Consider the following 13,565-nt stretch of genomic DNA (forward strand, 5'->3'; position numbering starts at 1 on the left):
AATATTTCCAAAGTGAAAAAAACCTCTAAAAATAAAGATTAATATATTTATCGTCTAGGGTCTAGGGATTGATTCATACTTAAATAAAAAAACACGTATTGCAGGTAGAAAGCTCTATTGATATCAAGTCTGAATATGATTATTTTCAGTTAAATACTTTACATTAGACCTCCGAAGTTCGAGAAGACAGTCAGGTCATAGTAGTTTTTATGAACTTTTTATTGATGTTAGGTAGGAAGTAACTACTTAATTCAAATGATTGTGATTTGCGAGCTTGCTATCGAGTGCCCTTAAATGCTACCTTTAGTTAGTTACTTATTTAAATTATAATATAATCTAAGTAAAATTACTTATTGATATTTTTTAATTGATGTATTGAAGTCGAGATGGCAATCGGGGTGGGGACGCCCCGCACACCCGTGCTAACCCGGTGCGGGATAGCGTGGTGGGTGATGTGCGGGTGTGCGTGGCGTCCCCCCGCCTCATACCCCGATTGGCATCTCGACCTGTCGCAAACTATACAGTACTTATACTAAATAAAATAAAATGGCATCAAATTCATTCAATTCTTAGCATATTAAATAACACTTAATAAGAATTTAGCAGAAAGTAGGTACATATACCTACATAGTACATATATCTAGCTATTGTTACATTTTAAAAATAAAAGTAGGTAACAACTAAGAAGTACCTTCTTTTAATAAATATAAATACGATATATTACGGTATAAGATCTAAAAAAAAGTAGCGTTTCCATCAGAAGTAGCGTGAGTTATAGCTTCAGGGACTATCGCTTTTCAGTATCGCAGCAAACCTATCGACGAGTTTTGAGATGTATCTCCTCAATATATCCTGCCGCATACGCCCTACGTCCAGGACTTCTTCGTGGTTGGCTTCAGAATCGTGCGCATAGCTTGTTACACACTCGTTTGTGATTAGAGATAGTCCAAATACGTTCATATCGCAATGCCTCGCTGTGATCACCTGAAAGATAAGGTAAGTAGGGGTTATAAACAATTTAAACTCATTATCATCAACCGAAAGACGTCCACTGCTGGGCATAGGTCTCTCGTAAGGATATCCTCACGCATATAAATAGTTATAATTTCCATGCACACAGTTATAATTTAGCTTGTTTGATGGCTGAATTCAGCGAAGTCAAATGATAGGATAACGGGGTACCCGATAGCTGTCAACTGCTAGACATAATTTGTCTCCCGTAGAGACTTCCACACGCCACGGTCTTGCTGCCGCCTTAATCCATGTGGCTCCCTGTGATGCGTTTGATATCGTCCGTCCACCTAGTGAGGGGTCTTCCAACACTGCGCTTTTCGGTGCGAGGTCGCCATTCCAGCTCATTGGGACCCTAGGATCCCAATGAGCTGGAGCGTCTATCGGTTTTTAGGGTATGTGCCCTGCTCATTGGGCCACTTCAGTTTTGTAACCCACTGAACTTGACGGTCACTCTGGTTCTCCTATGGATCTCCTCATTTCCCATTTGATCACGTAGAGAAACTTTAAGCATAGCTCTCTCCATCGCCCGCTGAGTAACTCTATTCCGTAACTCTCGTAGTCCTCATCTCCATCTTCCTAACTCTGGGCTACCTACTGAGAATTCCTAATAACTAACTATCTTTGGCCCAACGCGAGAATCGAACCTACGACCTCGTCACCAGTCTTATATGCTAGAACAACGAGTCAGTTTGTATTATATAGGTAGGTTGTTTAGTTTTAGACGCTACTGGAACATAAAATAAAATCGCGTTTCGGTACAATGCCGTGTAGAAACGAAAGGGGTTAGGGCTTAGCAAAAACTGCCATAGCCCCTTCCAGTTAAGCCCACTTCCATCTTAGACTGCATCATCACACCACCAGGTGAGATTGCAGTCAAGGGCCAACTTGTACCTGAATAAAATTAGAAAATTACCTCATGCACTGTAGACATGCCTACAGCATCGACGCCGACCATTTTAAGCATGTTGATTTCAGCCACAGTTTCAAAGTTAGGGCCTCCCAAACACGTGTACACGCCTTCCCTTACTATATCTTGTATGTTCAACTCTTTGGCAACCTGCAAGATTTTTTTAAATATAAATAGGTACATCAATAAATAATCATTAACCTGTTCCTGATACTTACTTTTGAACTGAGGAAGTATACATACTTAGTAGGTAGGTATTTAAATACCTATGACAGAGGTTTACATAAACTATTTAGGAAAAATTTAACGAAGTCTCTAATCACTCTAATAGGTATAACAGTTTTTTTAGAAATCAGAAATTAACTACCTATTACAAACAAACAATTTTGCGGTCCAGATAAAAGATACCTATATCTATATCTACATAACTTACAGTACCTACGCGGCAGAAAGTAATGTACATCGACATTTAGAAGGAGATAGCAGATTTGTAGAGCATTGTCCCTGTCGTTGAGACCGACAAAACGTCATATAGGTGTCGTCATATGAGTGATAGAGACAACGCTCTACAAAGCCGAAATGTCATTCTAAAGGTACATTACTTTCTGCTGCGTACTGTATGTTTATTTCCAAGCTACGGAACCGTCGAAGAGCGAGTCTTATCGCACTTGACCGGATTTTTAAACAAGACGTCTTCATTCTTTAGGTACAGCTACATCAGTTCAAACCTCAAGATAACCTATTGGGTTGTTATTCTAAGCCTATTATATTATTATCTTGAAATGATACGTCGTAAATATGAACAGTAGAATAGAAGGTAGGTACCTACTCGTAACAATGAGCACGTTAATCTCTAATACACAAAACACTAATCTTCGTTCATTGTATAAGTATACTGTACCTAATCGTTTGACATGACGTTTTTAGAACTAAAAGACATCTAAAGAGAGAGCCAGCGCGTGCCAGACCTTGATACGTCGATATTTTATAAAAGCTGCAAGTTTCTCACTGTCCCCAACACTGGGTGGAATGTTTGTTTGGATCACAGATTAGAGAAACTATTATTCACTCATCTGTGGTTTGGATCACGGCTTTGGAAGATAACAGGTAATAAAGGTGTAAAAAATCTTAGTCAAAGTAGATAAAGTCTAATTTTTTTATACTTTCTTCGGAATAGTATTAGAAATCACGTCATGCATTGCCAGACATTTAGATAGCGGGTTCTTCAGGGGGCAATTCGGATATGTGTCATACATAACTTTAATGTAGGTATGCATTGCATAAAGGTTGAATATGACACATATCGTTTGAATCGTTCGCTGAAGAAGCTCCTATCCTATCTTGACTACGAATTCCAGTATTAGTGTCATGGCAATCCCCTGCCTTTAAACTTTTAAACTTTATTACCTGTTATCTCCCAAAGCCACCATGATCCAAACAAATATCCAAACAAAAGTTCCTCCCAGTGTTGGGGATAATATGCAGAGAAACTTTCAGCTTTTATGAAATAACGAAGGTCTGTCACGCGCTGGTTCTTAGTCCAATTTATGTGTGAGACAAAAGATAGGAACCTATATTGGGAGCCTGCGTCAACAGAGACAATATTTCAGAGCCGTAGCCTGCCTATTCGGTAGGGTTTTACGTAAAGAATTTATCTACCTACTTACAGGACTTTTACATAAATAGGTAAAAAAGTTGAGAGTTACTGCGCAAGGTCAGTGGAACCTTAGTACAAGTTTGTATAGCTCGACAACGCTGATTTTCTACATAGATCAATGCGATGTTACCCGTTTCTACTGTAGTTACCTGTACTATTAGGTATGTACTTATTCTGAATTTCTGAGCTGCAGTCTTGAAGTGATTTTCGATAACAGTAGGTAGGTTGTAGGACTTGTAGGTACTAATGGGTGCACCTATGCGTTCTTATAAGATCTCGGAGCCGGAATTAGATTAAGGTAAAAATCCTTCATAACCCGATTTCTTCCCCAGGACATCGGATATCTTAAGATTGTCCCCGTTAGCAAAAAAGTACCTAGGTACATACTTACTAATTAGGTAAGTATATACCTACTAAAGTTTCCTTACCTCTTTCGCAATCTTCCTGTACTCGTAATTATATGCTTTGTTCATCGGTGGGAAGCGTGGTCCGAATCGTTCATCATTGGGTCCGTGTAGGGGATTGTTACCAGCGAAGCCCATCATGTTGATGTGGTCCTTTACGATCATCAAATCGCCGATTTTATAGCCAGGGTTAAGTCCTCCGGCGGCATTCGTTGCGACTAGTGTCTTCACCCCGAGTAGCTTCATTACTCTGACTGGTAAACAGCACTGAAATCAAGTTGAGAAACAGGTTTATTAGTAAAGGTAGTAATAGGTACTAGGTAGAGGTAGGTAGGTACTAGGTACATAAGTACGCATCGGTCGCACGTCACGGTGTCGCATAAGTACGCGTGTAAGTAAGTACTTACAGAAAATAGTTGTAACTTTTATAGATAAATCTCATCATTCTAACTTGTATTCTTATCATTCTATCGGTCGACGGTAAAAAACTATTTTCATGAAATTATTTATTTTAAAAGAATATGTGTTACCTACGAGGCATAACTCGTAGCACATCTTCATTAAAAAAAATTAAACAGTGGCAATAATAAAAAATGAAGGTGTAATCAAGATAGTATTAGCAATAAGCAATCGAAAAATGTTAATTTCAGTTTTTAAAATTATAATTTATAATATACTTAATGAAGTTTTTACTTAAAGATTTCACTTTTTCAATCTGTTTTACAAATATCCAAAACACGGAACAGAAAAAACAGTGGAAGTGCTAAGTAGGCGTGGCACGCGTGCCACAATTAAGCGTAGTTACGTAAAACTGATCCCAGTCGCGTTCTAACATCGCGTGGAGTTGGTAGTCTCGCGACAAATTCATATTGCCCTAGCAATGTTACTGTTCCGTTTTGGAGTGTAAAAATGATAGTAGGAGAAAAAATCTTAAAAATGGAGGTGTTTCGTATCATCGGTAAGTACGATTTTCATTGTTTTCTATAAAATCTTAATTTATTTCAATTTACTAATATTTAATAGAACGGTTAGTCAAAATCAACCTTAACCAATTAAGATAAAGTTTATTTTGGATTGATTCTATGCCGAAAGTACTTCGCTCCGTGTTCGCTACTCAAGTAGTGATGTGGCCAAGTCGAATATTGAATTTATCGATTGATATCGATACAAGGATATAAATAAATAGTAACGCAATAATTATAATTTATTAATGAGTGAGACGTTGCATTGATCACTAAATAGACATCAGTAGTTCCTCTAACCTTCATTTAAAATATTTTTAGGTTTCCCAAAGATGCAAGCATCAAAGAGAAATGGATAGATGCAACGGGTAGAGTTAATTGGATGCCAACCAAATCAAGCATGATATTATGCTCTGAACATTTTTTTAGAAGTCGATTTTATAATATCAAATAAAGGATATAGATATACGAAACCTACTGCGCTGCCATCAATGAAAATCGTTAAGTTTTTTAATCAAGTAAGTAACCTTGTTTTATTTTATTACTTTCAGTAAGTATTGAAAATACTTGATATTATAATACAAAACAACACCACCTCTTAGTTATATTTTTGTATGAAGATTGACTGACTAAATATCAAATTTAATTCATAAACACACTAATTAATTTTCCCCTATTCATTTTTATATAGGTACTAGATGATGCCCGCGACTTCGTCCGCGTGGATTTAGGTTTTTAAAAATCCTGTGGGAACTTTTCAACTTTCCGGGATAAAAAGTAGCCTATGTCCTTTCCCGGGATGCAAGCTATCGCTGTACCAAATTTCATCAAAAATGGTTGAACGGTTGAGCTGTGAAAAGCTAGCAGACAGACACACTTTCGCATTTATAATATTAGTACGGATTTATTCTCAAAATTTAATTTTGGTTTCAGCCACAAAATGATAAATGTGGTCACTCCAGGTTCTTCAAAAAGACAAAGTGATTCGGAGATTCCTGCGTCTAATCACGTTACCGATTTAATGAAGGCAATAGTCGAAAAATATATACATAAATGGTCGCATACACCGTTTATTAAAATTAATTAAAAATAAGACTTTCGAAACGCCAGTTTCTTAACAAATATGTTTTATTTCAAGGGCAATAAATAAAATTTAACTATTTTCATACGTTGCAGTATTTATTGTGCATACTTGTAAAAGGCATGCATATTGCATACATACCAGCACTTTTATTCAATTTTATAATTACCTTTTTAATTTTATTTAACAAAATAACGAGTATCTATCGATATCGATAGGTAATTCATTGAGCTACGTGGTGCGGCCTTAGCTGAGGAGGAAAAAAAATCGACCGATCACGCAAATGTCAACCATATGTTTAACGTAATTAAGTTCATAATTGCTACCACTTAGAATACCGCCATCTATGGTCAAGTAGCGGAATTAATTGGACAATTGAATCTAGTGTGACGTGAGTGTGACTATAGCTCGTAAATACGTTCTTCCGCTAAAGCAAAATAAATCTTATTTCTAGAACGTCAGGGTTTGTTTCCAAATCTGTGACGTAGGCTAGTTTTGACTAAACTTAAACGACAAATCAAATGATTTGTTTCTTTGTAGTGCAATATATGACTATCGGTATATTTGTATGAGTTTGGCGACAGCGGTTCCTATAGTAATTTTGGTGAATTGCACTTCCACTGTTCTTTCTGTTCCGTGATCCAAAACGCATGATTGATGATACCGACTGTAGTCGCCATGTTAATTCCGACTGCGAAGTCACATTGATGGAAATTGTAATGTATTTCACTAAGAAAACACCGTTGCTTATCATTCCGTGTGACGTTATGACAGCTGAATCTAGAACGATGGCAGGTAGCGTTTTCGCGGCGAAATTTGAAACGCAAAATTTCAATGCAGTTAGCTACAGCTAGGTAGGTACATATAATTTTATACAGGAAGGTCTACGACATTGAATCAAAGGTAGGTAGGTAGTCGCTTACGCTTAGTAACAGAATATTATTATACCTACACCTAATAATACGATGTAGTATCTGTGGTAATCTTGGATAAAATATTTAGTATACATTTGTGGTGGTAGTATCTTGTTCGTGACAAAAGTAGGTGTGTTACCGGACCGGTAAGTATAGGTTCGCCGATTCAAGTTTTTCTAATAGGTAGGTAACTAAAAATAAAGTAGGTAGGTAGGTATTCATCATCCCGGAGGTGGACAATGGACATAAATGCTACGTTTTATTCCGGAAAATTAAAAACAACGTGATTTTTTGACGTGGCAAACGTAATTTTTTTTTGCCCGTTTTTATAGATAATGATACGGAACCCTTCGTGCGTGAGTCCGACCCGCACTTGGCCGGTTTTAAATTAAAAACCCGTCAAGTATCTACTACTATAATATTGAGAGATGATATATGCCGTGATTGACCTCCATCGAATCGTTGAAAAGATCAACCGCCGAGTTTCTAGCTGGCTGGTAACTGACCGAAAGGTCGGTAAGAAAGCTAATGGACTAAGAGCCCGTGATCAATGCGCAGAATTTTTTTCAGTTTTTTTATAAAAACAAAGGTCTGGCGCTCACAGGCTCTAATTCTATAAGGCATTCCGATTCCGAAGTCCGAACCAAAACGTAAATTTGACGATAAAAGCTATAAATAATTACCTAATATAGGTATCTAAATCATTCGTTTGGCTTTTTGAAAATACTTATTACGCATATTTATTTATCTATTGTTGTTGTAAATACGAATGTAGATTCGATAGTTATCGTAATCGTCATTAAAAGTTAGATAACCTTTTGACTGAACATCAACGTTTCAAGCTCGTTGCATCAGTCAATTGAGACGTTTCAACAATTTGCATCCCTAGGCTACTAGTAAATACCAACATATTAGTTGGGCTTTACTTATAGGTATAAGTACGTACTACGCCGGTGTAGAATTTACAGTAGCCGGCAAGAAATATTATTGTACATCGACCTTTAGAATGAGACTTCGGCCTCGGCTTTGTCTCTGTCACTCATACCTATGTGACCAGAAACTATAAGTGTCTATGTGATGTTTTGTCGGTCTATTATACTATTTTTACTAATTATACAATTTTTTCAATAGAGAGGAGGATCGCCGTCTAATTTTTAGGGTTCCGTACCTCAAAAGGAAAACGGAACCCTTATGGGATCACTTTGTTGTCTGTCTGTCAAGAAACCTATAGGGTACTTCCCGTTGACCTAGAATCATGAAATTTGGCAGGTAGGTAGATCTTATAGCTGACATTTGGGGAAAAATCTGAAAACCGTGAATTTGTGGTTACATCACACAAAAAAAATTAAATTGTGGTCATGAACTAATAAAATTAGTATTTTCTATTTTCTAAGTAAGATAACTATATCAAGTGGGGTATCATATGGAAGATCTTCACCTGTCCATTCTAAAACAAATTTTTATTTATTTTTATGTATCATAGTTTTTGAATTATCCTGCAAAATGTCGAAGAAATACGACCGTAGTATACGGAACCCTCATTGCGCGAGCCTGACTCGCACTTGGCCGTTTTTTTTTCCAGAAAAAACTTTTAACTTAGAAACTTTAACTAAGGATGAACTTACCTTCCAAAGTGGGTATCCCTCATAATAATGGAAACGGCCTTGCATTGCAACCACTGGAACATTATTTAGATGCCCAAATACTAGCTGGCCGTGGTGACCCTCCACTGTGCTTATTGGAAAATTAGGAATCTCGTCATATGGAACACATTGCGCGTCTGCTATATTCTCAGCCAGTGAACCTGCGTTTGGAAAAAACCGGTCAAGAGCCAGTTGGACTCACACACGAAGGTTTCCGTACTATCGCACAAGAAGTAAGTAGGTAAAACTTTTGATTTTTTTAAATGTAACCACAAATCCACGGTTTTCGCATTTTCCCTTGACTTGAGCTATAAGACATTGATATTACAAATGTAAAAGAAACCAGCTTTTCTCAAGTAAGTATTTAGTCGACGTTAGCCCGACTACTTTCGAACCCAACCGGGGTCCTTTTTCACAGGGGCGTTTGATATACGGAACCCTAATAATTCCAAAGATTGCATGTATTAACTTCGTTAATTTAGCTTATTATGACTATTACGAGCTGTATTTAATTAATAGAGCTACAAATTGTCTGATTAATTATCTGTCCGTAAATTACCAAATTAATCGACTTTTGGTGAAATTTGGTACAGAGATAGCTGGCATCCCAGGGACAGACATAGGCTTCTTTCTGCCCCGGAAAATCAAGGAGTCGTCACGAGATTAAAAAAAATAATCATAAACTCTCGTAGGCGAAGTCGCGGACTTCATTTGTTTACTTGGTATGGTAGGTATATACATAATCATGATGTTATTTTATTTAGTATATAAGCTACTTTTAGTAAATCTACGTGGACAAAGTATCAGAAATCATCTAGTCTAAATATACTTATACCTAAAAGGAAAAGCTGACTGACTGACTGACTAATCTATCAACGCACAGCTCAAATTACTTGACGGATCGGGCTGTTGGCATGCAGATAGCTACATGTTATGACGTAGATATCCTCCGTCCCCCTGAGGAGGAAGGAAAGTAGGGGATTGATTTGTGTAGGTACTCCACGCGGACGAAGTTTCAGCGCGGGCATCAGCTAGTGTTATTATTAAAGCAATGACGTCGTGATGGTACCCATGCTCATTATTATCATAAGCAATAATATATACCCTCGTTCCAATACGAACCCATCCCAGAGCCGCATATAACACCAATCATGGGTCTCACTGTAGTTCTAGATAAGAGGAAGTTTGCAGTCTCAACAAGCATCTCATATGAATACCTGAAAGGACAGAAATGCCTTATTAAAATAAATCAAGGTCAGAAACGACATTTCCTACATACCTACAAACTAATCAATGTAAAAAAAGACATACCTACTTGACTATTAGGTAGGTAGGTAAAAACATTATGTATTATTAGATAGATTTAAGTCCAAAGTGTCTACTAGCAATAAAAATCATGCAGAAATCAACTCTGGCAAGCTTGCACTTTGCCTCTAATATGGTTTAACAAACACTCGCAGTCGCAACAAGTCAAGTTTTTGCAATTTTTTCAGTGGAAAGTAATTTCCGCAATATTTTGCACAATGACATCTGCAAGTTTTATTGTGATTGTGCTTAGTTTTGTGATTGTCTATAAATAATAAGTAACTGGTAACTGGACATAAGATTAGTATATTTGCTTAATTGTTAATTGATAATGTCTTATGAATAATGTAGATACGGTGTAGATAGGTAGGTACATACATACCTACTTATTATAATATCATGAATGAGTATAGTTAGAACATAATAAATTATGTATTTTGTTTTACGTAAAAACATTGTAAAAACTTTATAAGTTAAAGTAAGTATGTGTTTACATATAATATATTATATCATTTATTATCACTACCCACATATATGCAAAAAGGTGTTTGTTTGTCCTTCAATCATGCCTCAACGGAACAACGCGATCGATGTGATATTTGCAATATGAAGTTAAAGACGTGGAGAGTGGCATACCTAAGACTAGGTAGGTATTACTATTTATCGCAGAAAATAAAAATAAAAACCGGTCAAGTGCGAGTCAGACTCGCGCACCGAGGGTTCCGTACTACAGTCGTATTTTTTCGACATTTTGCATGATAAATCAAAAACTATTTTGCATAAAAATAAATAAAAATCTGTTTTAGAATGTACAGAAAAGCCCTTTCAGATGACCCACTAGGTATAGTAAGGTTACCTTGAAAATTGAAAATACTAATTATTTATTTGTTCATTAACACATTTTAGTTTTTTTTGTGTGATGTAACCACAAATCCACGGTTTTCATATTTATGCCTTTACTTGTGCTATAAGACCTACCTACCTGCCAAATTTTATGATTCTAGGTCGACGGGAAGTACCTACCCTATAGGTTTTTTTGACAGACACGACAGACAGACAATGAAGTGATCCTGTAAGAGTTCCTTTTTTCCTTTTGAGGTACGGAACCCTAAAAACGGGATTAATAAAATCCTAGACCCGCGCAAACGAAATAATCGCAGGCATCAGCTGCTGCTAGTCATATAAAATTATAATTAATGGGTATAGGTACCTAGCTAGGTACAATGTAGGATATTGGAAAAGTTTGGCGAGATAACTTATTCGACCTTATCTTTTTGTGCCCTGATTGACAATACAATACTGAGTTTTATTTTGATTCAGAACATTTCTCGATGAATGTTTACATTATTATGTATTGTAAGTTAGTAAATAGTAATAGAGGTATCTTGCTTCGCAGAGGCAAGAAATGAATGGTCCATACTTAGTCCCAGCCAAGTGCTGGCTTCTCGTTCTTCCCAGAGATAGTGGGACGACTTCAATAAAACTTTTGACACCTTATTAGCAGAGGCAAACTCTAAAAAAGAATGTGCCGACTCTGCAAAAGAGTCTGGCTATTGGCTACATGCTCTCCCCTCTGCCAACCTGGGCACTATTATTATTGTTATTATTTATTATTTACTTATTTATTACTATTATTTAATTAGAACGGGCATAAAGCCCAATTACACTAATTAAACTACTAACTAACGTAAATATACCTACTTACAAAAAATTGAAATGAAATTAAGTTAAAATTACAATTAAAGTAATAATAAATAATAAATTTGTCATGTCAAAAAGCAAAATTATAAATTTTCACAGAAGTGCAGGATCTGACCCATGATTATGTTAGCTATACCACACTTTCTGTTTTGAATGTTCTTAGGCTTGGCGCCACAATAAATCAGCCTCACCGTTGCCACTGCGGTGACTGTGTTGACGCCTTCTCAATGGCGGGTGCAGCGGCCATCATTGCCGAACGGGCCAAGAGACGCAAATATGAAAACTTCGATGGAAGCTTCATATTTGTGCCTTTTGGTGTGGAAACCTTGAACCACTAAGAATAGGCTGGAGAGGCGCTCTTCAGTTTTTTAACTAAATATATTAAGGACCTTTAGGTTTAATCACCGAGGGAACCTTTAAACGAAGCACAGACAGGGTGAATGTATTGCCTACAGTAAACGAGTTTACAATTACAAGGCTTCGTGAAAACGATTTACTTGTAATTGTAAACAAAGCAGGTGCAAAGCAAATATAGGTAGGTAGTTCTGCGTCAACTAGATTATCGTAGGTAAGTATATTGATTCATTACAAGCGATATTCTCCGAAACTAATTATGACAGGTTTTACCGGTAAAAGTATTTATATAGCGACATTTAAATTCTCTACTGGGGTCGTTAGATCGATCGCCGCTTAATAATACTATCACAGAATTTCGCATACCTAAATCAAGAAATCACGTAACCATTTTGCCATTGATATCAGTTTGATAGAGACATTATCAATTAACCCCAGTTGAGTTAGCTCAGTCAGCAATCAACATGCATCATGTACCTAATTGTTCCATTGCACGTCATCATACAAGAATTCTAGTAAATAATTTAACCGTTGTCCGTTTTGATACTTGCCACTCGTAGATGGTAAATAGTTTATAGACGTTGTATTTTAACTAGCTGATGCTTGCTACCATAGGCTTTTATTTATTTATTTATTTAAAAATCCCGTAGGCACTTTTTTTTTTGAGGGATAAAATGTACCTTATGTTACACTCCAAGCCTTTAAATCCCTCCATGCAAAAAAATCCACGTTATTTGTTGCTCCGTTGCTGCATAATATAATTGAAGGACAAACCAATAAACAAACACAACTGTCGCGTTTATAATATGGGTAGGTAGTAATTGGAAAAAACTAATATATTATACTAAAAATAAAGTGACCCCTACCGTTTATTTCCATTGTTTTCAGTTTCAACTTCAGGCAAAGTCGTTTTCGGGATTGAATCGGCCTTGTTCCCATTCATATTAACATCGGCTTGGATTGGAGCCATCACTGCACAGAATCAAACTTAATCAAACAAACAACTGATAATTCTACCAGAGAGGTCTTCAGTGTCCGATAACACGTCAATAAATGCGATAACTTGGACTCTCGGACAGTTTTATAGTGCTCGACGTACAGCAAGCAATTAGGTATTATGTCGTTCGATTCAGAATCACTTCTTTATATAAATTCTGTAAGCCCTTATCAAGACACAGACGTCATTATGTTATTCACATGATGAATCTTATTATTTGCGTTATTTGCTAAATCAGAACAAGTGAACCAATTTTCTTGTATTATTTCACTTGTCTCAATTTTAAGTAAGCTTAGTTTGACTAGGACAAAACATTGGTTTAATTATTATTTTGTCACTAGGCACTACGTTTTCGGTCTGTGCTTAACAACAACGTTTAGACTAAGGGGATAAATATTATTATCGAGGAATGAGATTATATTATCTTGGTAAACTTTTCCAAGACATACCTAAATAATTAATATCTACGCTGAACATTTTAAGACGTTTTTATACCCAAAAATAGAATAAGTAATTCATAATCTTAATCTTTAATTCTGAATTAATCACAGGGAACGTTTTTTTAATCTGTCAAATTTTACTATAAAAAAACTTCTTAGCAGCTAAAGGTCCAGTTGCACTACAGG

The 13,565-nt window shown here is 36.4% G+C and overlaps 3 protein-coding genes and 1 long non-coding RNA gene across 5 annotated transcripts in view; 1 reads left to right on the forward strand and 3 right to left on the reverse strand.

Moving 5' to 3' along the window:
• The window catches only part of Pfdn4 (prefoldin subunit 4), a 331,489-nt gene that overhangs the window by 223,093 nt on the left and 94,831 nt on the right, over positions 1-13,565 (reverse strand). The gene's annotated exons all lie outside the window — the stretch shown is intronic.
• Positions 1-13,565, reverse strand: part of LOC117988228 (ommochrome-binding protein-like) — a 259,232-nt gene that overhangs the window by 31,286 nt on the left and 214,381 nt on the right. The gene's annotated exons all lie outside the window — the stretch shown is intronic.
• Positions 27-13,066, reverse strand: LOC117988224 (purine nucleoside phosphorylase-like). 2 transcript variants are annotated; one of them, XM_034975339.2, is made up of 6 exons: positions 12,809-13,066; positions 9,687-9,799; positions 8,565-8,743; positions 4,007-4,249; positions 1,928-2,071; positions 27-984 (listed from the first exon to the last, which is right to left on the reverse strand). In XM_034975339.2, the coding sequence occupies exons 1-6, from the start codon at positions 12,910-12,912 to the stop codon at positions 781-783; spliced, it is 987 nt and encodes a 328-aa protein (XP_034831230.1). In that variant the 5' UTR covers positions 12,913-13,066; the 3' UTR covers positions 27-780. The 2 variants fall into 2 exon arrangements, with proteins under 2 accessions (XP_034831230.1, XP_034831231.1); XM_034975340.2 differs by having other exon boundaries at positions 9,705-9,799; positions 12,809-13,065.
• LOC138403289 (uncharacterized) lies at positions 4,633-6,009 on the forward strand. The gene is made up of 3 exons (XR_011237574.1): positions 4,633-4,940; positions 5,266-5,494; positions 5,878-6,009. It is a non-coding gene; the product is annotated as an uncharacterized lncRNA (long non-coding RNA).

Source organism: Maniola hyperantus, chromosome 14 (genome assembly GCF_902806685.2).
Source record: "Maniola hyperantus chromosome 14, iAphHyp1.2, whole genome shotgun sequence".
In the NCBI taxonomy this organism is placed as follows: Eukaryota; Metazoa; Arthropoda; class Insecta; order Lepidoptera; family Nymphalidae; genus Maniola; species Maniola hyperantus.

What these genes read in the sequence shown, in the direction of transcription:
- LOC117988224 (XM_034975339.2), bottom strand. Translation starts at nt 12,912, where the DNA reads ATGGCTCCAATCCAAGCCGATGTTAATATGAATGGGAACAAGGCCGAT. An exon ending in GAAAACAATGGAAATAAACG is followed by an intron (nt 9,800 to 12,808) that starts GTAGGGGTCACT and finishes CTGTCCTTTCAG; the next exon opens with GTATTCATATGAGATGCTTG. An exon ending in AGGGATACCCACTTTGGAAG is followed by an intron (nt 4,250 to 8,564) that starts GTAAGTTCATCC and finishes ACTTGATTTCAG; the next exon opens with TGCTGTTTACCAGTCAGAGT.